Source organism: Scomber scombrus, chromosome 15 (assembly GCF_963691925.1).
Source record: "Scomber scombrus chromosome 15, fScoSco1.1, whole genome shotgun sequence".
NCBI classification, from domain to species: domain Eukaryota; kingdom Metazoa; phylum Chordata; class Actinopteri; order Scombriformes; family Scombridae; genus Scomber; species Scomber scombrus.
Genome location: NC_084984.1, coordinates 25104099 through 25129098, shown reverse-complemented (window position 1 = coordinate 25129098; position 25000 = coordinate 25104099). Strand labels below are relative to the sequence as shown.

Here is a 25000-nt window from a genome sequence, read left to right as displayed (position 1 = left end):
ATTTTAAAACTTAAACACTTATTTTCTTTTTTAAACAGCGTTAAAACTTATTTTTAGAAAACAAAAAAAACGTATAAAACACTCTTACTTTGAAAATTAAGAATTAATTTTATTAGATTTTTAAAATGTAATAATAAAATTATTTACAAGCTATTTTTAACCAACGTTTAGTCATTTTTAACCATAAAAACTAAATTTGTTTTGTATATATTTATCTTTCAAAAGCCTTTTTATCTGCTAATTTTTACTTACGGTACAAATAAAAGTTTTTAAATGAACACATTACAAAATATAAGATAATAAAGATATCAATTCATGCATAACTTTAAAAATATTTATGAGCTAATTATGCTAAATAATAATAAGGCCAAAATGAAAGCTGAATTTTGTTTTCATAAATAAGTATAAAATAATGATAAAGAAAAACTTTTTTTTTAAACATAATTTAGTAATTATAAAAAGGTGCAGACTGTTGAATCAACCTGTCTTTGTATTATTTAGAAATTGATTTGAGTTGAATTTGGAAGTTTCCAGAACAGCTGAATCATTTTTTCCAGCCTGAAAATCAGAAGCAGAGGTCAACGACAGCTCAGGAAGTGTTGTGTTCGTCCAATCAGGCGCAGGGATGGTTGATGTTGATGTGAGATCATCTGTTAGAGCTGGCGGAAAGGACGACTGTCTGAAAATGTGAAAGTGATCACCGCTGAGCCTCGAGGAGAAAACGAGAGCACGGAAGTTTAGTTGTTTGTGTTTAACTGTGATCGGTGTGCATACTTCAGATGATGACGTGTGTGTCTTTTTTGTGTTTGTGTTGCAGGTGTACGCTCCATCTGCCAGTACAGCCGACTACAACAGGGACTCACCGGGTTATCCCTCATCGAAACCTCCCAGCGCTGGCTTCCCAAGCTCCTTCTTTATGCCAGGTACTCACATACACACACACACACACACACACACACACACACACAGGTCTGTCCCTCATCAAATCTCCCTACACTGGATACTGTAACACAGACAAAATGAGTGCCCTGAAAGATGTTCTTAGATTAAAATCAGCTAAATATTTCGGTCGTACATTTGACTGGTTATTGTCACAAATATCCAGAGATGCCAGCAGAGACGGTTTGTTGCAGACTTTGCAGCTGTCCTCAGGCATTCCTGCTTCCACATCAAAAGCGCGACGATGAATAGATCAAGAGCATTCTTTTCAATAAAGAGCATTAAGAAACCTCTCTGATAAGCTGCAGTAGTTTTGGACATTTCCAATCGAGTTAAACTACCGACCTCCACAACATGTGTCTAATAACATTCTGGCATTAACAGCCTAACAGCTAAACAGTAACAGCTGGAAGTTAATTTAGTGCATCTCTGAACTCCAGAGGACACTGTCTGTATGTATATTCTCACTGATTGTACAGGCACATTTTTGCTGATGTGTATGATTGGATGGTGAATGTAATGCTTGTACTCCTTTACTCTATCTCATGCTTGTTGATTTTTGATGTAAAACAGTCAAAAGCGATGAAAGAGGTGTATTACTAAAAAAATACCGCACCAGGCTGAGGCCGTTATTTTAACATATCAGAACAGTTCTGTGCCGTTATTTAGATATATCAGAACAGTTCTGTGCCATTATTTAAATATATCAGAACAGTTCTGTGCCATTATTTAGATATATCAGAACAGTTCTGTGCCATTATTTAAATATATCAGAACAGTTCTGTGCCATTATTTAGATATATCAGAACAGTTCTGTGCCATTATTTAAATATATCAGAACAGTTCTGTGCCGTTATTTAGATATATCAGAACAGTTCTGTGCCATTATTTAAATATATCAGAACAGTTCTGTGCCGTTATTTAGATATATCAGAACAGTTCTGTGCCATTATTTAGATATATCAGAACAGTTCTGTGCCATTATTTAGATATATCAGAACAGTTCTGTGCCATTATTTAGATATATCAGAACAGTTCTGTGCCATTATTTAAATATATCAGAACAGTTCTGTGCCATTATTTAGATATATCAGAACAGTTCTGTGCCATTATTTAAATATATCAGAACAGTTCTGTGCCATTATTTAGATATATCAGAACAGTTCTGTGCCATTATTTAGATATATCAGAACAGTTCTGTGCCATTATTTAGATATATCAGAACAGTTCTGTGCCATTATTTAGATATATCAGAACAGTTCTGTGCCATTATTTAGATATATCAGAACAGTTCTGTGCCATTATTTAGATATATCAGAACAGTTCTGTGCCATTATTTAGATATATCAGAACAGTTCTGTGCCATTATTTAAATATATCAGAACAGTTCAGTGCCATTATTTATATATATCAGAACAGTTCAGTGCCATTATTTAAACATATCAGAACAGCTCAGGTCCATTATTTAAATATATCAGAACAGTTCAGTGCCATTATTTAAATATATCAGAACAGTTCAGTGCCATCATTAAAATGTATCTGAACAGTTTCAAATAGTCATTTTAATGTTTGTTAAAATGGTCAGTATGATATGTGAGAGTTACATGAAGCAGAACCGTTCTTTATTTGCAGTTTAATATAATATCATCATTGTCTATCAGAACTTTGTTTGAGGTGTTCCGTTATCTGATTGTAATGGACACTTGCCAGCCAATCCAACACAGTTGTAACAGTTCTTAGTGTATGCTCAGACTAAACACAAAGTTTATCTCCACTTTGTTTTGTTGTAGCACATTTGAATGCTTGAGAGCTGTGTGTGTATTCACTACAAACAATGCTCATGCTGGTTCAAATATTAGTATATTCCTCTACACACTCTCCATGGTGTCTTACATGTGAATACACACACTTGTAAAAATCTTTACAAACACGGAGAAAAGTGCACATAGTCCCAGAAATCAGCTTTGTCTACTAACCGGGTTATTCTGAAAACCTGAAGAAGGAAACCAGGTGTGCCATTTACACAGATGTTTAGTAGGTCAGATGACTCAACTGTATAAAAACACACTGAGTGAGTGAGTCAGAGGAAAGCTTTGACAGATAAACCGCAGTGTGTTTTTTTACCTGGCTGGACCGTCTTTACACGCACTTGACCTCTTGCCCTCTCTCTGTCTGCCTCTGTGTCTCTCTATCAAGATGGCCACCACAGCGGCGATCCCTGGAGCAGCAGTAGTAGCAGCATGAGCCAACAGGGTTACCACGGCAGCATGCTGGGAGGCGGGAACTCGTCCCACGGCCCTGCCCAGAGCTCCTCCTACTGCGGGATTCACCCTCACGACAGATTGGTGAGCCAGAGCTGTCAATCATCCTGGACGGCATATGGCAGCAGTGATATTTTTTTTTCACTTCCAGTTATAAAACATATATAAACATTTTAAACATATATATTTAATAATTTGTCATTTTTCATTAAATATTTCTACTTTTACATATAGAACAAAATGGAAAGTAACTGAAGCTGTTGTATTTATTAAAATATATTACATTTAAAATCACCACCATAGTGAATTCATATATTTATAAGAAACTAACATCTGTTGAATCTGCCAGTAGTCAATAATAGCACTAGTAAACTCCATAGGATCAGTGTGTAATGTATTCAACATGCTATATTCTTCTTATATTCTTTAGTTGGCTATAATGTGTTTGACATTCTTAATGCTTACTCAATGTGCATTTATACATCTGGACACATGTGGTATACATTTATTAATTTTACACACATGCAGAGCTGTAAATCTGTCAAAGGTCGTTAAGAGCTCTGCATAATTATCCAATGACAGGGCTTCATCTCCATCTCCATCTCCAACGCCCTTCTGCCCTTCTGTGTTTTTTTATCTCATCTGTTCTGTTTTGTCAGCTTCTTGTAAAAAGTTTCATCTCGTTCTTTCTCTCTCTCTCCTTCCGCAGAGCTACCCGGCGCACTCGTCCGCAGACATCAGCTCCAGCCTTCCTCCCATGTCCAGCTTCCACCGAGGGGGAGGGGGAGGGAGCGGGAGCGGGGGCAATCACTACAGCACCGCCTCCTGCACCGCTTCCACCAACGGCACAGACAGCGGCATGGGTAAGACAACCGGTTTTGTGGACATGTACTCGTCTACTGAAGCGAAAGCAACGGTTCACACCTGCTGAAGACAAGCTTTAGAAGCTTTGAAATGAACAGGAACACAGCTCTGCTATCACTTGGGAGAAGCCATGTATAGAAGTGTTGGTGGCATCCTTAATTGCAAAGTCATCTGCTGTTAATCAGTCAGTGGCTGGCTAATGATATTACCTGATGCCATTAATTAAATGAAGACCAGCCATTTCATTCCATTCAATTGCAGACAAGTTTAACAGGGTTCATACTGTTTTATCTGATTGGACTGAAAATAAAAAGTACGGATGATTTCATTAATACTAATTCTAAGTCAACCTATTTTGAGAATTTGGATATTTACATTTAGAAGCAAAACAGAGCTTATTGCTTATCTGTGGATATGATTTGCTTACTGATATGAGGTCACGTGCTCATGCCGTGACTCCTCTCACTTTTTTTCATTGTCTACAACCTAAATTTGTGTCTCAGAGCTGTAAACTTCAGGCTGTGAGTCAGACTTTAGTCACAATAACGAGGACATGACTCGACCGGACCGCCGTGAGTGTTCGCTGAGTCCACGTCGACTTCTTAAAGACTTGACTTCAGACTTGAAAGCAAAAAACCAGACACAAGAAGACTTGACTTGGACACTTTGTTATTTGGACTGACCTGAAAGACTTGACATTTGACTTGAAACTTTTTCACCCAAAAAGATTTTTAAAAGCTCTGATTTGCGTAAGACAACCTGCAGTAACTTTGACTTGCTCTCTGTGAGTTGACGATCTTTTACTGACTGTGTGTTTGTGTTTCGAAAGAATCCGCAGCTGATCTTCTATTTTTCTATTTTAAAGACAGCCCATCAGTCAGGAGACAACATCAGCTATTTCACATTTTTATCTGCCTACACATAACCAGTTATAACCCTCCCTGCTGTGATTAGACTCAAGATGATTTAAACCACTGAAGCTCAGTGTCTGAAGACAAGACCAGCAGTCCAAAACTGGACTGAGAAAAATACTAGTACTCCATTTTGGCTTGACCTTGACATCACACACACATACACACACATGCACAGACACACACACACACACACACATACACACAGCATGCCATATGGACCCCTTGCTTTGAGTCCAGTAGAACAAATAGGACAGCAATAAGAAACAGATTGAAAGTTTGTTTTCATGGGAAGATATCTCCAACATTCCAGAAAGATATCAGACACACAGACACACACACAAACACATACACACACACAAGCTCGAGCAGATGAGTGTAAACACAAGATGAACCTAATAAAAAACATGACGCTGTCTGTTTAAATATAAACATATGACACACGTGTGCGCACACATGAACACTTGAACTTGTTTAGATCGCTTTCACCGCCTCACTCTGATTTTCTAGTAGAAAACAAGTGAAAAAGAATAAAGGGAAAGAGGGAGATAGGAAAGAAGAGAGATGAAGTAGAAATTGTGGCAAAGAATGTTAAAGCTAGTATCAGGATTAAGATTAAGAAGATGGATTTTTTTTAAACTACAAACACTTTACAGATAGAAGATATACGCTCACTTTCAGTCCAGTAATAGGATTATTAGGCCTTTGTTGGATTACAAATGATAAGGGTGTGTGGAGCAAATTGCACCACAGAAAACCCAGGCTCTGGTTTGGTCATGTTTATCCTATGAACACAACTGGTGGGAAGCAGGTGAGGGATCATGTGTTAGTCACCTGCAGCAGGGACTGCTTCTTTACTAGCTTTGTACTGCTTTCACACTGGAGAAGTGACAGAATGCTCAAAAAAGTATTTTAAGTGTCATTTTTTTATGCTGTTGATGGCAAAAAAAAATAGTGGAGGATGGTGGTGTGACAGGTTCATGTAGATCTTAACAACTAAAAACTAAACACACTTTTTTTCATCTATCAGCTCACGTTTTTATTTCATATTAGCACATTCAGCACAAAGTTTATTTATTTTTGTACATGGATTGCATATAGTGTGATTCATTATATAGTACATACTGTATACAGTTTATATGTGGTATGGAATTTGGACACAGAGAAGGAGCTGCATGGCAAAAATAAAAGGACATTTCAAGTAGTCTATAGAGATATATAGTATACAGAAAAGTATATAGAAAATATAGAATATATGCAAAATAATGATAGAAAGAATGCTAAATGATCAAATATATAAAAAGCATTTGTTTCATAATAAGATAATAATATGTGGAGATGAAGTGATGCAGGCAGACACAAAAATCAAAAGTCAGTTTCATCTTCTGATCACTCTCCTCCTCTGTGGTTACAAACTCTCATTTATGAAAAAGATTTTCTCCTGCATATGTTCTAAATTATGCATCAAGTCAGGATCTGAGTTTGTGTGTGTGTGTGTGTGTGTGTGTGTGTGTGTGTGTGTGTGTGTGTGTGTGTGTGTGTGTGTGTGTGTGTGTGTGTGTGTGTGTGTGTGTGTGTGTGTGTGTGTGTGTGTGTGTGTGTGTGTGTGTGTGTGTGCATAACAGTAATCCCTTGGATGGTTTATTAGGCCAGTAGTGTGGACGAGAGTGAGACACGAGGCTTTAACCCCAAAACATATGCTGCTTCCTGTCTCTCTCTACCTGTCTATCTCTCTCTCTCTCTCTCTCTCTTTCTCTCTCTCTCTCTCTCTCTCTCTCTCTCTCTCTCTCTCTCTCTCTCTCTCTCTCTCTCTCTCTCTCTCTCTCTCTCCCTTCATCTGTCTTTCTCCTTCTCTCTCTCTCTCTGTCTCTCTAGCAGCTTAAAGAAGTCCAGTCCTGCCAATCTCTGTAATGGAGTCATTTGCCATGAAAGGATGTGTTTTTGCTGTGCAGTGTGTGTGTGTGTGTGTGTGTGTGTGTGTGTGTGTGTGTGTGTGTGTGTGTGTGTGTGTGTGTGTGTGTGTGTGTGTGTGTGTGTGTGTGTGTGTGTGTGTGTGTGTGTGCGTCTAACTTGTGTGTGCGAGCGTAAACTTTCCATCTGGGATCTGCTATCAGGAGAGATGAGCTGTGAGCATGTCAGAGACCCTCTGCCTCAGTGTGTGTGTGTGTGTGTGTGTGTGTGCGCGCGCATGTGTGTGTGGGCGCTCATCTGGTACTGTGAGGTCACTTCCTTCCTCTCTGGCCTCAGCGCTCCTCAAGTGTGTGAAACAGATTTGGTCATATGTAAGGCCAGCGTTTCCACACACACACACATACACACACATACACACACACATACACACACATGCTGTCAGTCAGTTACAATGAGATTAAATGCAAATGTTAATTGCATTGATGACATTAGGGGTTACAGTCAGGTTTTATTTGGATATAAAAGTCTGATTTTGTTTTATTGAGTTCAGTTGTATGCTTCTTGTCACATTATTTGAATAAAGGCCTGGTCACACTTAGTTTATAAAGGCAAATGTTTTGGGCAAAATCAACTAATTTCAATGGAATGGACGCATCATCTCTCTATTTATATATAGACAGAGTAGTCAGCCTCCACATCATCTGCTATGTGTTTTATTCCCTCCAGTGTAAGAAAGGATAAGACACATTCACACAACTCTACTTTTACATGGATGAAATCTGCAGTCAACCTGGACAGCTGACGATGCCATCTTCAGTCATAATGAATCTGTGTTGTAATTTTCAGTGTGTAACCGATGGACTGATGGTGTGCTCACAAGACAGAATAATTAAAATATGTAGTTTCCAACATCCTTATTAACTAGGATACATCCCACATCCCTCTTTTTTCCCCTGTGTGTGTGTGTGTGCGTGTGTGTGCGTGTGTGTGCATGTGTGTGTGTCACAGCTAACCGAGCACAGAGCGGAGCAGCCAGCAGCTCTCAGACAGGAGACGCCTTAGGGAAAGCACTCGCATCGGCAAGTACAGCACACAAACACACACACACACACATGCACACACAAAAATACCAATGTGAGACCTGTTTAGTTTCCCATTAACGCAAGATGATTTTATAATTCATATAACTTACTTTTCAAGAATTTTTGCAGTGTATCGCATTAGTCTAATTTTATCTCCATAATGTTTTCCAGCTTTACTTGCCATTTGACTTTTGAACCTATTTTTTTTCCCCCTTCTCCCAGATCTACTCTCCAGACCACACAAACAACAGCTACTCGTCCAATCCCTCCACCCCAGTCGGCTCCCCACCCTCCCTCACAGGTAAACATGTGACCCTCGCCGTCCAATCAGTGCTCAGCAGCTCGCCTCATCACAGCATCAACACAGAAAACAGATCCAACATTCACAGCAGGGAGAAGCATAGCTGACTTTGGGACGTGGTGTACTGAAGTCAGACTGCTGTTTGTTACAAAAAAATGATGACTTGAGATTTGAACTTGTTTTCAAATGACTTGAGACTTTGAACTTGTTTAAAATGACTTAAGACTTTGAACTTGTTTCAAATGACTTGAGACTTTGAACTTGTTTAAAATGACTTGAGACTTTGAACTTGTTTCGAATAACTTGAGACTTTGAACTTGTTTCAAATGACTTGAGACTTTGAACTTGTTTCAAATGACTTGAGACTTTGAACTTGTTTAAAATGACTTGAGACTTTGAACTTGTTTAGAATGACTTGAGACTTTGAACTTGTTTCAAATGACTTGAGACTTTGAACTTGTTTAAAATGACTTGAGATTTGAACTTGTTTTCAAATGACTTGAGACTTTGAACTTGTTTAAAATGACTTGAGACTTTGAACTTGTTTCAAATGACTTGAGACTTTGAACTTGTTTAAAATGACTTGAGACTTTGAACTTGTTTCGAATAACTTGAGACTTTGAACTTGTTTAAAATGACTTGAGACTTTGAACTTGTTTAGAATGACTTGAGACTTTGAACTTGTTTCAAATGACTTGAGACTTTGAACTTGTTTCGAATGACTTGAGCCTTTGAACTTGTTTAAAATGACTTGAGACTTTGAATTGTTTCGAATAACTTGAGACTTTGAACTTGTTTAAAATGACTTGAGACTTTGAACTTGTTTAGAATGACTTGAGACTTTGAACTGGTTTAAAATGACTTGAGACTTTGAACTTGTTTCAAATGACTTGAGACTTTGAACTTGTTTTGAATGAGACTTTGAACTTCTTTAAAATGACTTGAGACTTTGAACTTGTTTCAAATCACTTGAGACTTTGAACTTGTTTTCAAGTGACTTGAGACTTTGAACTTGTTTAAAATGACTTGAGACTTTGAACTTGTTTAAAATGACTTTAGACTTTGAACTTGTTTCAAATGGCTTGAGACTTGAACCTGACTTGCCCTGAAGTACTTTAATACAGCTCTTGAAAGAGGAAGTGTCATGAAAAAGTATTTTATTTAAACCAATCGTAAACAGGCCTAACTTAAGCTTTATATTTAATACTTTAAAAAAAACTGTGTTCTTTACATGAGATTCAATGGCTTGGCATAAAATAAGATATTAAAATAAGACAGTAATTGCTGCGTCTCCTCTCTGCAACCCTCCTCCTCCTCCTCATTTCCATCAGTTTACTCCTCCTTCCCGGCTGAGGCTGCACTCTCCGCTCCTTAAAGTGAAAAATGACTTTTCCTAATAACAGTTGCGTTGAATTTGTCTCTAATTGTCGCCGCTACACACACCGTTTGATATTTTCTCCGCCACGCCTCGTGACTGATAGCTTTAATTACAAGCACCACTTCGACAAATCGTTCACAAACCTACCGGCTCTGCGAAACACAAGCCCCCCACCCCATCCTCCCCTGTTCCTCCTCCTCCTCCTCCTCGTCATTATAGCTGCCTGGGATATCGCCTGCTAAACCATAATTGGTGTTTATCATTGTGTCAGAGTTACTCCACTTTTTACAAATTAGAAACGAAGCCTATTAGAGCAAACTACATGCAAATTGATATCCGAGGCTAATTCTGCGAGGGTGTTTTACAGTGTTGGACTCAGAATAATTTACCCTGCCGTTTAATACATATATTTGTATTTGCACATGAATGTACCCAGGTGATTATTCATTAATTAGCATATGGAAATGAGCATGTAATATGAATAAAGGAGCGGGGAGAGGAAAGACTGCGAAACATAATGGGAAGACAATGAGAAAAAAAAGAGAAACACGAGCTAATGAGATGAGATCAGAGTTACAAGGGAGAGATCAGCGGTGAGGGCAGAGAGGAAGAGGAAATGTGGAGGGGTGAGAAAATAGAATAAAGGGGACGAGAGGAGATATGATGGTGGTAAGGAGAGGAAACAAAAGGGGAGAGAAGAATATAGGGAAAAGGAGGAGAAAAGAGGAGGAACATAAGCAGGGGAGATGTTGGATGATAAAGAGAAGGGTAGACAGATTACTGTAGGAGAGGAAACAAGTAAAGAAAACAAGGGCCAAGAGAAAAGAATAGGAAACAAAAAAATAAGAGATCAAGCTTCAGCTCTGCTGAACTGGCGGAATCATCAGAATCAACATGAACACTTCAGATGAATCCATCACACTCAGGACTGTCTTAGTTTGTGCTTCTGATTTTTCAAATGAAACATTGCAGCCATTTTTAACATGTACAAAGCCAGAGGCGGGCCATCACATTTTATGTTATATAAAACTGATTAGTCTAAAGTGTTTCTGACTTGGCCAAAATTTGATTTTTGCTGTTTTGAAATATGTCACTTGTAAAACTGTAGCTTAAAGTCAGTCTCTGTGAGGCTGCAATAATAAAAATGCTAGGAGCTGTGATTTAAGGCCTGGTCACACTAGCCATTAAAACTGCAAATATTTGTGGCTATAATCAGTTCATTCCTTTGAAGCCAAGATCAGTGAATTCACTGGCAGAGGCAAAGTCTGCATGAATTTTACCTGACGAGATCAACTTTGGTGAACGTGCAAATTTGTGCTGTATATACGATAGCGAGCCATCTTGACAGTGCTGACCTGTGAAGGAACAGAGAGCTGCAGAGTTGGGAGACAAGAGTCAGCATCTCCTCATAAACTGTGTGAACTTACTGTCCGTACTGTTAGCAACCGAGCTAATGAGTTTGCTACTTTCAATTATATAAATTATATAAAAAATTTTGGCAACAAGCTTGGTTGTACAGAGCTCTTGCACCCTGACTAAAGGCATCAACCAATCACCTTGTGCGAAAAAGACGGCATGTCACAACTCCTAATGACAATGGCAGACCTGTTGATTGGTTGTGGTTCTCTCTACCCTGTATTGTATGACAAAGGACACATAGACACCCTGCATTCTTTTTTTTACACTTCATCTCTTTCTGTCACATTTAGTGAAGTAAAACCTACACAGACACCCGTTTAAATCACAAAAATATCCTGCTTTATACTGTGTGTGTTTACAAATTCATATCACTGCTGGTACAAATAGTTTTGATATGGAATATTCCCAGTGTGAAAGGTTTTTACACAGGGTTACTCTTCTGTTGAGCCATTTCTAAATAAACTACGGTAGCCTTTAGGGTGAAGAAACATGTCACCCAGTGCTAGTGGTTTGGCCCTCTGACACGTTTGTAATAGTTTTTGAACATCAACAGAGGAATACAATATATATCAGACTTTGGATACACACATATTACACACATTGTAAGTAGGATGAGTTCATTGTTGGATGGCTCTGCACATGGGATTTGTTGGCAGTAAAAAATATATAGAAAATTGCCGGCCTTATCCAATAATAATAACTTCTGTGCAGTTTGTATCAACAATTACTGGATGCTCTGCAGGCTGCTGATTTACAGCACCGGCACTTTTTCTTTCCAATTCAAACACTTTGCTATGGTTTTTTTCTGTTTTTAAAACGTATTTGAACCCACAAAAGCCTTAAAAAAAAATCATCTGCAAGCTTGTCCCACGCTGTTGAAAGGACTCCATACACAAGCCCGTCACCACTCACAGCCTCATAATAATGTAAATTCACTCAAGTCGCTGTCTCTCCCCTCTGTCTACCAGCTAATGAGACCTGTCGATTCAGATACGACCCCTTCAGAGCGTCCACAAACGCACAAAGAAGAGACGAACGGACACAAAGCTTGTTTGTTCTGCAGAGGGTCCATGCAAATCAACCACTTGTACCTTTTTCAAAGACAAAAGTCTGATATTAGCATTTCTGTTATGAGATATGAGTTGGTTTGTTTTTTGTCTTTTTGTCCCCCGTCCCCGCGTCTATTATGTCCGAGCTCCACAAGTGGATACGATGAGAGACTCGTCGCGTGTAAAGACGTTTTGTTTGGCGTTTTGGCGTCCTGTGTGGAGTGCTTTCTTTCTTCAGCGTATAAAAGGAGAGGAGGTTCTGGCTCTAATCCACACGCTGATATCCATCCGTTTTCTGTCGACGCTTATCCTGTGCAGGGTCACAGGGGGCTGAAAGCTATCCCAGCATGCACCGGGTGAGAGGCAGGTTACGCCCTGGACAGGTCGGCATACAGACAGATGAAACAATGCCAATTACGATTAAAGAAAAACAAAGACAACACTGGTTTCCTGCTCATTTTAAACATTATTTTTAACTTTATAGATTAATAACCCAACTTCCTTACCACTAATTTCCTTCCTTTTGCATTCACTTGTATCATTTTTATCTACCTATGCAACCATATGCCCGTTCTGGGAGTCTGTTCTGTAAATCCTGAGATGGCTTTTACACCAACATATCCTTTCCTGATGATATATCTCTTTGTGTCTTTTTTTCCCTAGCTGCCAGTTCAGCTGTCTGGTCCAGGAATGGTGGACAGGGAGCGTCATCGCCAAACTACGAAGCTCCACTGCACTCACTGGTATGCACACCCCCGCACACACACACACACACACCCACACCCACAGACACCACATTGTGTACATGTCTAAAATATATACGTGAGTTAGTTTAAAGGTTGACTCCAACTGAAAGTATATTATTCCACTCCCCTTTAGTTACATATGTAGATAGCATTGTCTTTTTGGACACTGTGGAGATAAAAGTATTTGAAAATGTATTTGAACCCAAAGGCAGTGAAAGCCTTCAGTTAGAAACACATCCACTGTATATGATCAGACTGACTGAAAACACTACTGACACATTTCTAGTTGCACACAGCCACTTCATCATTGATAATGTAGTGACATAAAACTCTTGTTGCCAACACTCTGTTTAAGGCTTACTGACAAAATACTGACAATATTTTTATATTTTTCTTACCGTAAACAAATTCCATTAAGAGATAAACACCAACCATTTTTGACATAACATAAAATAAATAGGACTCAGTAATTTTCTCAAACAGCTGGCCACTGTAGTTTTTAGCAAACAAACAAATCAAACAGGAGTAAAGATTGCATTTGTTGAGGACTATTTTCATTTCATGCTCTATCAATGATCTACAGCGTATGTAGAATTGACTCAAAATAAAGCAGGTTTCTCATCTCTTTCATTTCTTTTTTCATTCTGCAGCAGAGTCGTATTGAGGACCGTCTGGAGCGTTTGGACGATGCCATCCACGTACTGCGGAGTCACGCGGTTGGACCTTCGACGGGGATGAGCAGCGGGCACGGTGACATGCACAACCTCATCGGGGCCGCGCACACGCACAACGGCGCAATGGGCGCTCTGAGCAGCGGGTACGGGACGGGACTGCTGTCGGCCAACAGACACCCACTCATGGTAGGACCTGAAAACACGTTTTTATACGGCGGTGATGAGTGCAAAGGTGATGTCACGGGTTAGGAAGGGAGAGGAGAGGAGAAGAAAGAAGAGGTGAGGAGAGGAAAAGGAGCTAGTATTGAAAACATGAAGTAAGACAGTCGTAATTTTTTCCATATTTAAGACTTGTGTCTTGTTTTTGTCAGCTTGAAACAATAAACATTAAGAACCAAACAGCTGTGTGACATAAGGAGATGTAGGAGGGTGAGAGAGAAAGAAAGAAAAGAAAGAAAGAAAGAAAGCATTATAAAACACAGTCAGTATAAACACATTCAGATGCCTGAACATGTTCAGTCAGACCTACTTTGTTTATTTGCGTTGTACATTTGTGCATACTCACATGTAGACACACGCACACACACACACACACGCACGCCAGATGTTCACGCCAACACACACACACACAAGACACTGTGCACACTGTCACAACCTCAACACCTCTCTATAGACAACCGTAGCCACAGCCTCGTCATCATGTGACATCATCCACCAGACCTCTTAAGGGACATTTTTATGGCCTGACTGAAATTCTGCTGTTTCCTCTCCGTAGGTTTGTTTGTCATATCTGTCAGTAATCATAATGACGAAATCATACTTGAGCCCCTTGTTGGCTACAATTAGAGAACAAAGGCCACATTTATAAAAAAAGAAGTCAAGAAGCAGGTTAGACAAACTTATTCGGAGAGGAAAAACAAAGGCGAACAGAAAAAGTAGTACTGTTTGTTTTGAACATCCATCACTATTTACAGACCAACTTTCTGCTACATTTCAGTCAGGCTCACTTCTGCCTCTGTGAAGTGGTTTAGCTCATGTGGATGATATGTTACAACCTGTCTGACTGCTCGTGTTTCCTGACAAGTCAGACACTTTTCTTCGCCAATATCAGCTATTAATGTGGTGAGTGTAGTGTTATAACTGACAGGAATGATAGGCAGCCGGCTGTTAGTTCTGTGCTACACTTTTTCTAAAGAAGACTGCGGGACTCCAGGAGACACTAGCAGCACTTTACACTCTTCTTACTACAGTAGTTCAGGAGCTCTGTGACTCTCCCTCTGCTCTTTGTTAAAGTATTTACTTTGAAGTGTTGTTTTCTAAATGGGGACCACCTGTGGTAGAGAGAGGGGTGTGTGTGTGTGTGTGTGTGTGTGTGTGTGTGTGTGTGTGTGTGTGTGTGTGTGTGTGTGTGTGTATGTGTGTGTGTGTGTGTGTGTGTGTGTTTGTGTGCGCGCGCGCTGGCTGGCTCCCACAGAGATTATCCTCTTCTCACGCATATCTGTCCAGCTGTCTCTCTCTCTCTCTCTCTCTCTCTCTCTCTCTCTCTCTCTCTCTCTCTCTCTCTCTCTCTCTCTCCCACCCCTCCCTCTCTCTTTTCGCCCGGTTCTCAGCACCGCATCATTGTCTGGGATAAACACACACATTTTCCCCTCCACATTTGTTTATCTTTAAGTTCACATGTGGCCTCTTTGTTGTCTTCTACTCGCTTAAAGATGTGCTGATCAATAACATTTGATTTTAACAATAAATCAGATGACTGTGAAATGTGCACAGTGTCACTCAAAGTTATGATTCCAAGGAGAACTGTCACCAACTCTTTAGCTCCACTGAACCGTGTCGACTTTTTTTTTAGCTCATAGATTTTGGCTTTATGGCACATGTAGTGCACGGTTGAGTCTCAGGGCTCTCACCAACCTAGTTTTAACAGAAGCAGGTAGCTGTCTCTTTCTGCCCACTGACAAAGAACAAAGTTAGTGACTAGCTTGTGACAAAAGTGGACTTATAGCAGCTGAAGAGACAGATTTAATTGTAATAAGGTAGTGTAGACTAAACCAGAGCTACACAGAGAGAAGGGTCAAATATGTGTGATTAAAGTAGCTTTAATATAAGTAGTGAAAAATGACCAAAGAAGAATCTTATGATTGGTTTGATGAAGTCATTTGAACATTAACTTGATATATTTAAAGATGTTTCAACAAATACACAGGTTTGGTTTTATGAACTGATTTAAATGGTAAAGTTGAATTAGAACTCAGAAAGGGAACACTGTAAGGACTAATCAAATGAAATAACTTCACCGATAATTAGAATCTTATGAAAGCACTTCAGATTAATGGGGATTTACGCTTGTGGAAGTGGAAAAGAAGAGAACGGCGTGTTTGGATTCATTATGTCATTTAACGTTTGCGGTAAAGAAAATACTTAAAGTTGAAGAGAAATATTTGCAAACTACTTTTCAGCTTCATTCGGATGTTGTTCGAAGCACTTTTCTGCTCTTCGGCTGTCCGCAGAGACAAAATGTGGCCTTTAGCTTCATGAAGCGAAGGTTTAGCCCAAGAAAACATTCAAAGTTTTGTTAAGAAAAATGTTTTTACAAAGTACTTTTTTTAGTTTAATCTTGAAATGATTCCAAACTTACTGTATTTCTGACTTCATTTAAACTTATGTAACCCCCGGGGAAAAAAAGAGAATAAGGTTAAGTAAAGGATTTGTGCTGAGAAACACTTTTTATTTATGGGCTGCACGCACACACACACACACACACACATTCATAAATCGCTCCTTGTGTTGTTGTCATTAGGACCTTCCCGTGTGTGTGTGTGTGCGCATGTGTGTTTATTCAGGCACTGACTTCTGGCTGATAGAAAAACACGCTCATTAAGACTGAAAACACAGCAGAGTGTATAACACACACACACACACACTTCCTTATAAATATCATGGAGGGGTGCATGTGTTTGTTAATATCACATTGTGGGGACTCAAACCTGACAACCTACTGACATTTTGGGGACTCACCGCTGTGGAGCTGCGAAATCGGAGGAGCTGCTGGTATTTTCCACAGTTTTCTTTTAATGATCTCCTTAACATAGAAACTCCTGAGCTTCCTGGATAATATAATGATACTTTAGGTTTATATATAATGGCCATCAGCTTTAATCTTGATATGATTGGACGGCACAAGTGCTACGTCACTTGCAGTTTCTTCAAGTGACGTAGCAAAAGAGGAGAATCAATTGTTCATTTTTTCAACGCTAATGCTTGATACAATACCAAAGACTACCAAATACAACACCAGAACTATACTTTTTATTCAACTCTATTGCTAGACAAGGTTCAGTATTGGTGGATTCTGCATAACCCTCGATTACATTCGGTGGCAATGCAAAAACCTTGATCTATATCAGCAAACGTCTGATCAAAGAATAAGCAAACATCATTCAATGTCATATTTCAGTTAGTTCAAAAAAAGTATTGACAGTTGATTCTCAGCTCTTTGTAATGTATACACTAAGGTCTTTTCCACTTAAGGAAGATGTGGCCATAGTCACAGGTTCTGCTTTGGTTCCTACTGCGTTCTGCCTTTTGGGAGCAAGTTTCTTTCAGCACTACCCAAGAAGTGGTTCTAAATTAGAACTGCAACAATCAGTCCATTAATCAAGTAGCTGCCAACTATTAAATAGACTACATTTGACATTTGAGGATGTCACCTTAGTCTCTAGGAAGCAGTGATCGATGATTTTCACCCTTTTTTGACATTTTAGAAACCAAACGATTAGTCAATGAATTGAAAAAATAATCCAAGGATTAATTGATAGTGCAACCCTCTACACTAAATCCAATTCTAGGTACTCTTGGGGGGGGGGGAAGAAATGCATCAGCTCATTTGCAACACGTCAAACACGGCAATGATAACACAGGACATGTCGAGGACTACGAGAAAAAGTGTGTTTCATGCTGCTTTTTGCTATTGTTGTGTGGCCAGCAACTCCACCAAAATGAACAGATGATATTTGTCCTGCTGTCTGAAGCGGAGTCACCTTTTCATTGACTTATAACCAAAACTTTCCAGTTTGTAAAACATAGTGGAAAAGAGGAAGAACCAGAACCAAATCGTTCTGAGTTCTTCCAGGTTCAGGTTATGGGAAGTTCCATATTAGGTGGGTCGTTAAGTTCCAGCAGTGGAAATAGTTCTTTGTACTTCACTTACACACACACACACACACACACAGAGTACAGAGTAAACAGGAAATCTGAACCAAAAGAAAAGGAAGAGACTCAATAGAAACACTGAAAAAAGAAACAAGTGGAAACAGAAATAATACAGCGGGAGGAAGTAAAATGAAGCCATTGTGTTTGCATGGAGAATTTTCTATATTTCTCGTGCACGCGTTCATTCTCTCTCTCTCTTCCACTTCCCTATGTTCCTCTCCTTTACTCTTTTTCTCTTTCTTGTCTTTCTCTCTCCTTCCTTTTTTTCCTTCCCTCTGTTTTCTCACCATTTTACTTCCTTGCAGATGTGCCTCCTCTCTCCTGCTTTCGAGCTCCGTGTCACACACGCGTATTTTCTCTATTATTGACACACATTTTATTACATATTTACTTTATTACATATTTTCTGTCACTTTTGTTTTCATCTTCCTGTCTCGATGTACTTATTTCTCCCCCTACCTCTCTTCAGTCACACACACACACAGCTGTATGTAGTTTAGCAGTGTTAGGCAGAGACGCCTGCAGGCTGAGGTCATAACTTTGGGAAAACAGGTGGTAGACTGATGTGGGAGAAAAAGAAAGAGAGAGAGAGAGGGAGAGAGAGAGAGAGAGAGAGAGAGAGAGAGAGACACTTACACATAGACATGAATGCACCATACACACACTTAAACTCATAAACACATTAATGCAGAATTAGATACACACAATTGTTCCAGCTTTCCTCATTTTTGTCATAGATTTTTGTATTTTTAGACATTTAATGTTCCCAAAATTTAAACCAAAATTTTAAAAACACTAAATATTCCTCAAAACAAAGAAGAAGAAAAAAACGTAACCCACCCCACACTACTACATGTACTTCTTCAATGAGATTAAGAGACAGATTTTAAACAGGGATTTTGAGATGATCACTGTGTCAGATTAGGTGACCATAGATTCATGTGACATTTAAGTAAATGTGAAAAAAAAAAACATATGGCTCTTCCAGACTTTCCCTGAAGGTCTTTTTATGTGTTTTTATGCCTTCGTGCCGGCTACCGCCATGGCCGGAGGTGTCAAATCTCAGAAATGCCTTTTACTGGAGAGGTTTGCTTAAGAAAACCAGCTTGCCATGAATGGGTAAAGAGCCAAGGCTTAATTATTCACTGGAATCATACGTGCCGATATACGTGAATGTATTTTGACTTGTTAGTATGGAGGACCAACTGTGACAAAAAGCTAATAAATCACTACATTGTACACTAAGTTATATTAAAGTATATGAGTACTTTCATTGAAAAGAAAAAATAATGAATGTGTTCTAACTTAAAAAATAATTCAAGTATACCAAATATAACATGATACCACTTGGTATAACATGTTTTTGGCTATAACTCAAGAATTCACACGCTAATTATGACAACGTTTCACACAAATGATACAACAATGAAGTGATTTGACATTTTATATCCAAAAGGCATCATAGCGTTCTGCAAAAACACGTTTCTGTCCACTATTTAACACCATAACTCAAGAAACAGAAGGACAGATTGTGACCATATTTCCCATTTGGTCAGATACTGAAGTGATTATACTAATCTCGAAACTGTGGTGATTGTTAAGATCTTCTGTTGCTGGCAGGTTGAAGATGTGTGTGTGTGAAGCTTCCACATCCACATCTGTAGCTTCGTCTACTATCATGGCTACGACTTTGTGTTCTATCAGAATCGACTTCATCCGCCAAGAATGTGAAAACGTACAACTTAAATCCTTTTATTAAATTCCTTCCAAAGTCTTCTCTACAAATATTACATAAGTCTGGACAGACGTGGATGTAAATTACCACTCGACTGCTTGGCGGAGGCGTACGACAGTGAGGTGGTATCGCTCGTTTGTTCTGCCGTCTGTCTCTGATGATGCGACGAGTCCCGAGAAGCATTTAGCTGTGTTGTTTTACCGCATCGCGGCTCAGTTTGGGAGGCTGACTCTGAAACAAGGGGAAAGGTTAAGGGAGAGAAAGGTTCCCCCCTCTCTCTCCGCTAAGCAGAGTCGAGTGAAATGGATCATAATCTGCATCACTCTGCCGTAAAACACACTAATGCCTTTTAATACCCTGCCTCTCATCTCTTCCCTCAGTCGCTAAATTCGCTTCTATAAGCCGATGGAAGTCTACTGTCGGCCGTTTAACTTCGGTAAAACATTAACGATGATACATTTTATTTCGTTCCATCTTTCTAAAACGATTCTAAAAGTACGTGGCCACCCTCGTCGTCAATTTGTTTTTGTTACTGCTTAGGCCTTAGTTTCTATGAGTGGAAAAATCTTAATTCTAAGGCCTACACTGATATTATAAACAATAGTGTGCTTCCAACAAATCCCTGCAGCCATGCTCCAAAGTCTTGTTGAAAGCTTTCCCAGAAGAGCGGAGGCTGTAATAGCAAAAAGATTAATGTCTGTAGTTTTGGAATGACATGTGACTGTAATGCGCAGGTGTCCGCATACTTCATAATAATTGATAGAAACAGGTGGGAAACAAACAGCATTGAATTTATTTGTCATACAGTGTGGTGCGTTCAGTCAATTTATTCATGTTCGTGTTCTAATTAGTTTTCTCTGTTAATTTATTCAGTGATGTAATGCTGAACAAAAAGAAGTGTAAACTCCTGACCTTTAACAGGTGATCACTGCTAAGTAAACAACTGCAAATAGCAAGAAAAAAACAGACAAAGCTTTCAGAAAAGCATTCATTTGGTTTTTTTTATCTTAAAAGTTCTTCACAATGTTAATTCATTTGATAACACATATGTTTCATACATTACAGAACTGTATGTTAATGTACAGCTCTGTAATGTGATAATATTACTGTGTGATATGAATATCCATGAGGAGAAGAGGTTGTGATCATTGGACATTTGCGTGCAGCCTCGTGTTTGCGAAGATAATTAGATAAATAAACTTTAACGACCTCGTTAATTGGTTAATAAAGCTGTTTTGAGTCTCGGGTCAAGCCAAGAATACAAAAGAATGTGTGTTGACCTGTTTGTATGGAGGACCAACTCTGACAAAATAATACAGGAATACCAAATATAACATAATTTTTAACTGAAATGTATTGTACTTTTTTTTTAATTATTATTATTTCGTCAGATCCTGAACGAAGCTTAACACTCTACTATTAAAAAATATTTATATGTAGAACATTTCAAATGTGAACCTTTTATGTAAATTGAAATTGTTTAGGTGATTCATTTCAAAACATAAAATAAAATGTAAAACAGATTATATATATTAAAAAATGTGCTTTTACTAAACTAGATTTAAACTTGTAATTTACATGTCTATAGGCCAAAGTACATCAAAACTTAGATTTTAAAAAATATATATTTCCAATTTATTTCAGGTTATTAAACATAAAAGCAGCCTGAAAAAGAAATACATTCTCATTTCCTTTTTTTAATTCAGTAATAACAGAACACCCAGATGGACTTGGCTCAGAAAATTCACTGCATAACACATTTTTCCATATTCCCATATTTCCGATTGCCTCCTTCTTTCCCTACGGTCCATTTTCCTGTTTCTATTTCTATTTCTCTCTCTCTCTCTCTCTCTCTCTCTCTCTCTCTCTCTCTCTCTCTCTCTCTCTCTCTCTCTCTCTCTCTCTCTTCTCTCTCTCTCTCTCTCTCTCTCTCTCTCTCTCTCTCTCTCTGACATTTTAACGCTACAGAGTCTGTCGTCCTTCACTCTGTTCATTACACAGAAAATAAATTTAAAAAAATACATCTCACACCACTGGAAAATGTTGCTGTACTTTTCCTCCCGTGGAAGTCTACCACGACCTCAACAGTGAGCTCTGTGTGTGTGCGTGTGTGTGTGTGTGTGTGTGTGCGTGCATGTTGACGCTACAGCAGGTGCTTTCTGTCAAGTGCTCAGTTTGCACAGAGTAGAGGCTGTACAATTTTGAGTCTGTTTCCGTCTGGGTGCATGAATGTGTGTGTGTGTGTGTGTATTAGACCAGTGTATACTCTCCAGTCCAGTTTATGTACACTTTACATATCCAATCACATCTACAGACATGCATTACAGGCACCCAAGAAAACAAAACAGAGACATTTTTTTAGGTTTAGCATCTAATCATAAAGATCATAAACACCTGTATTAATGTATAAGTCTGGTAACCAACATTAGCAGCAACTTAATGTGTGGTTAACAGAATACATTGTGTATTGAGTGTAAAACCATTGTAACAGTGTAGTGTTGTGTTGTCTAGAGTTCTATATTTCAGCTGTGTGCTGTCTTTGTGTCTGCTAAGATTTTAAGCTGCACCTCCTGTTCCGTGTTACATCTCCTCTTCTCATCTCCTCACGCTCTCGCTGTCTTTTTGCAGAGCTGAAAAAAAAAAGTGTGTGTTTTTTTTTTGTTTGTTTGTTTTTTCTTGGGCTACGACGATAATTGAAAACGACAAATGGAAATAGCAGAAATCCGACTAATGCGGGATGAAATATTACAATTTACAATTTGAGTTAGCAAAATGACAGTTTATTTTTCTCCTCTCAGATGTGTTGCTGCAGCGGCACACACACTTGTCCCTACTGTTTACAACTGCATGACAAATGTGTGTGTGTCTGTGTGTGTGTGCGCGTGTGTGTGTGTTAGAGGGGGAGAGAGAAACTGAAAGACTCTGTGTGTGTGTGTGTGTGTGTGTGTGTGTGTGTATCATCTCTTGACCCAGAATTTAGTCTCTTTCTCTTCTTCTTCCTGTGTAATCAGCACACACACACACACACACACACACACACACACAGAAACTGTCTCTCTCACACACACACACACACACACACACTATTCCCACTGATCAACAACATTATAGATGACAGTTACTCTGCACCTCCTCCTCTGTCTCATGCTCTGGCTCTTTTTAAACGTCAGTTAGTTTTTTTATTTGCTTTACCGCAAATAAATCCTTGCATTTTACAAATCGTCCATCTATATTTAAATTGATTTCCGTCAACGTTTTTTCAGCTTATTTTTATCAAAGTCTACTTCTAGAAATTCTGAAACTCCTCACAGTCAATACACTCCTTTAAATAGCCTTTACATTATCGTCCCATGATAAAATCCTCAGTGTTGCATTCAGAAAACTCTTCCCGAGCTGGATCCTGACTGTGTGTTTGACAGACAGAAAGTGGCTCACACCATATTGTGACAAGAATCATGTGAATTTAGTCATTCGGCATCCAGCTGTCAGATTTTGGAGGGTCCCTGAAAGCAGCAACAAGGAGAGTTTTCAAAACACTTTTTATTATGTTATGTAGTTGTGACTGATAATTCAGCTGAGAGCTGGGACTGTTTTGTAAAACTCTCCCTGTTGGTGCATTCAAGGACACTCTGACATCTGAGTTTTTGAGAGTTGGCAGCTGAACAGCAACTTTTTTTTTTGTTAAGGAAAAAAAAATCTCTTTATCCTTTTCACAGCATCTGTGTGTGTCTGTCTGTGTGTGTGTATGTGTGTGTCTTGTTTGTTGTCTGGGTTTGATTCAGCTCACATGAATGCGAGGCCCTCCAGCAGCCCAATCTCACATTTTTTGAAATGTCAGAGCGTCCTTGAATTCAACTCAACAAAAATCTGAAAAACCAGAATAAGTCAAATAATCTTTACTCCAGGTCTACTTACTCGCTTTTTAGCCGAGCTTTTCGACCGCATTTCACAAACCGCTCCATCCAAGATCAAGAACCAAGTGTAATCCGTGTCGTCCAATCGGATGTCTTGGATGCTCGGTGAGCGGGCGTGGTCGCGCTTCATAGCAACTATGCCAGCTTCCCGTGCAGCAGATCAGTTTACGTGTAATTTATTTATATTTTTCTCCTCCGTCTGTCTCCTTGTCTTCCCTCCTCATTGAACTAAATTAAGGAAGAGAGAAGGGAGGCTCGTTAAAATATAAAAGCCCTCCATTAAAAATGTACGCAGCTCTCTCTCTCTCTCTCTCTCTCTATCTCTCTCTCTCTCTCTCTCTCTCTCTCTCTCTTTTTCTCTCTCTTTCTTTCTCCTCCTCTGCTGCCATTTTACATTTGGGAATCCAGGCGGTGATGAAAGGCAGAAAACGGAAAGAAAAACACAGAAAGAAAGACGAGGTGCAAATAATGAATAAGGGAGCAGACAGACGCGAGCACGGACGGATAGATGGAGGACGCTCGGTTTAAAAGACACGCAAACACACAGAAACACACAAACACACAGAAACACACACACACACACACATGCATGCTGACAAGCCGGTCGACATTTTGTGATATTTGCATGGAGGGAGTAGGGGAGTTTTTGGCATGCGGCGTGGTGGGCAAGACCTCGCTGTCAGCCAGCTGGATTAACAGACAGACAGAGGGATTTGATTTTTCCACCAACTTTATTTACACTGTGGTGATCATGCAATACATCCAAAACAAGTCAAAACACATAATAGGACACACCACAATTTCAAAATATACTACTGTCATCTTCGAAGTGTAAGATTACACCACTGTTGGATAAAATGATTTCAATGGATGACCGTCTCTGCTCTCCATATCCTTCTCAATGCTTTAATAAACCACAAGTTGTTTAATCCAAATATGACATCATTTAAATGAAAAATGTTAAAAAATGTTTCTCCCTCACTGCTCCATTCTTTTATATGCTCAGTAGCTGGAGCACCAACCAAGTAAATCAGGCAACTGCCACAAAGCACAAGATCCCCAATGGGCTGATGCAGGTCCTGCACTACCAGCTGATATTCTAACATGAATACCTTCAGTAGTGCTCTGACTGTAATCAGATTACCTGTAAGTGTCCCAGAGAAAACCTGGGACCAGGTCATTTTATTCTAGCTGGTGTTGAACTTTGTAGGCAGGGAAAAAAAGAAAGACAAAAAAAAAAAGGAGAGCGACTCACTTGGACGTGGACAGAGTAATGACTCATCTTAAATTGACCCGTGTCTTTCATGAACGGGACAAACAAGTTAATACTCCCAGCAGCCACTACCACAGCTTCTGTGTCAACTGAAGATTGAACAGATACTTGCTACTGATTGGTCAGTGCAAAGCAACAGAAAAATAAAAATCCTTCTCCCCCTCCTCACAACTTGAAGCTGGCAAATGATGATGAACACAGTGTCAGTCAGAATGGATAATGAAACAAAAATGTCCATTCAGTCTGATTATGAGGCTGTTAAAGACCCTCCACACTGTCTGCCCCCCCCCCCCCCCCCCCTCATTTAGCTGAACGTTGTTCCAAAGTTTTA

General features: G+C 39.2%; 1 protein-coding gene across 1 annotated transcript in view; it reads left to right on the top strand.

Annotated features, from left to right (window-relative positions):
- LOC133994919 (transcription factor 4-like) overlaps positions 1-25000 on the top strand; it is a 215649-nt gene that overhangs the window by 178188 nt on the left and 12461 nt on the right. The window contains exons 9-15 of the mRNA XM_062434159.1: positions 818-923; positions 3136-3284; positions 3910-4063; positions 7895-7965; positions 8191-8269; positions 12779-12858; positions 13512-13721. Coding sequence (XP_062290143.1) covers positions 818-923; positions 3136-3284; positions 3910-4063; positions 7895-7965; positions 8191-8269; positions 12779-12858; positions 13512-13721 — 849 coding nt within the window. The remainder of the gene's footprint in view (positions 1-817; positions 924-3135; positions 3285-3909; positions 4064-7894; positions 7966-8190; positions 8270-12778; positions 12859-13511; positions 13722-25000) is intronic.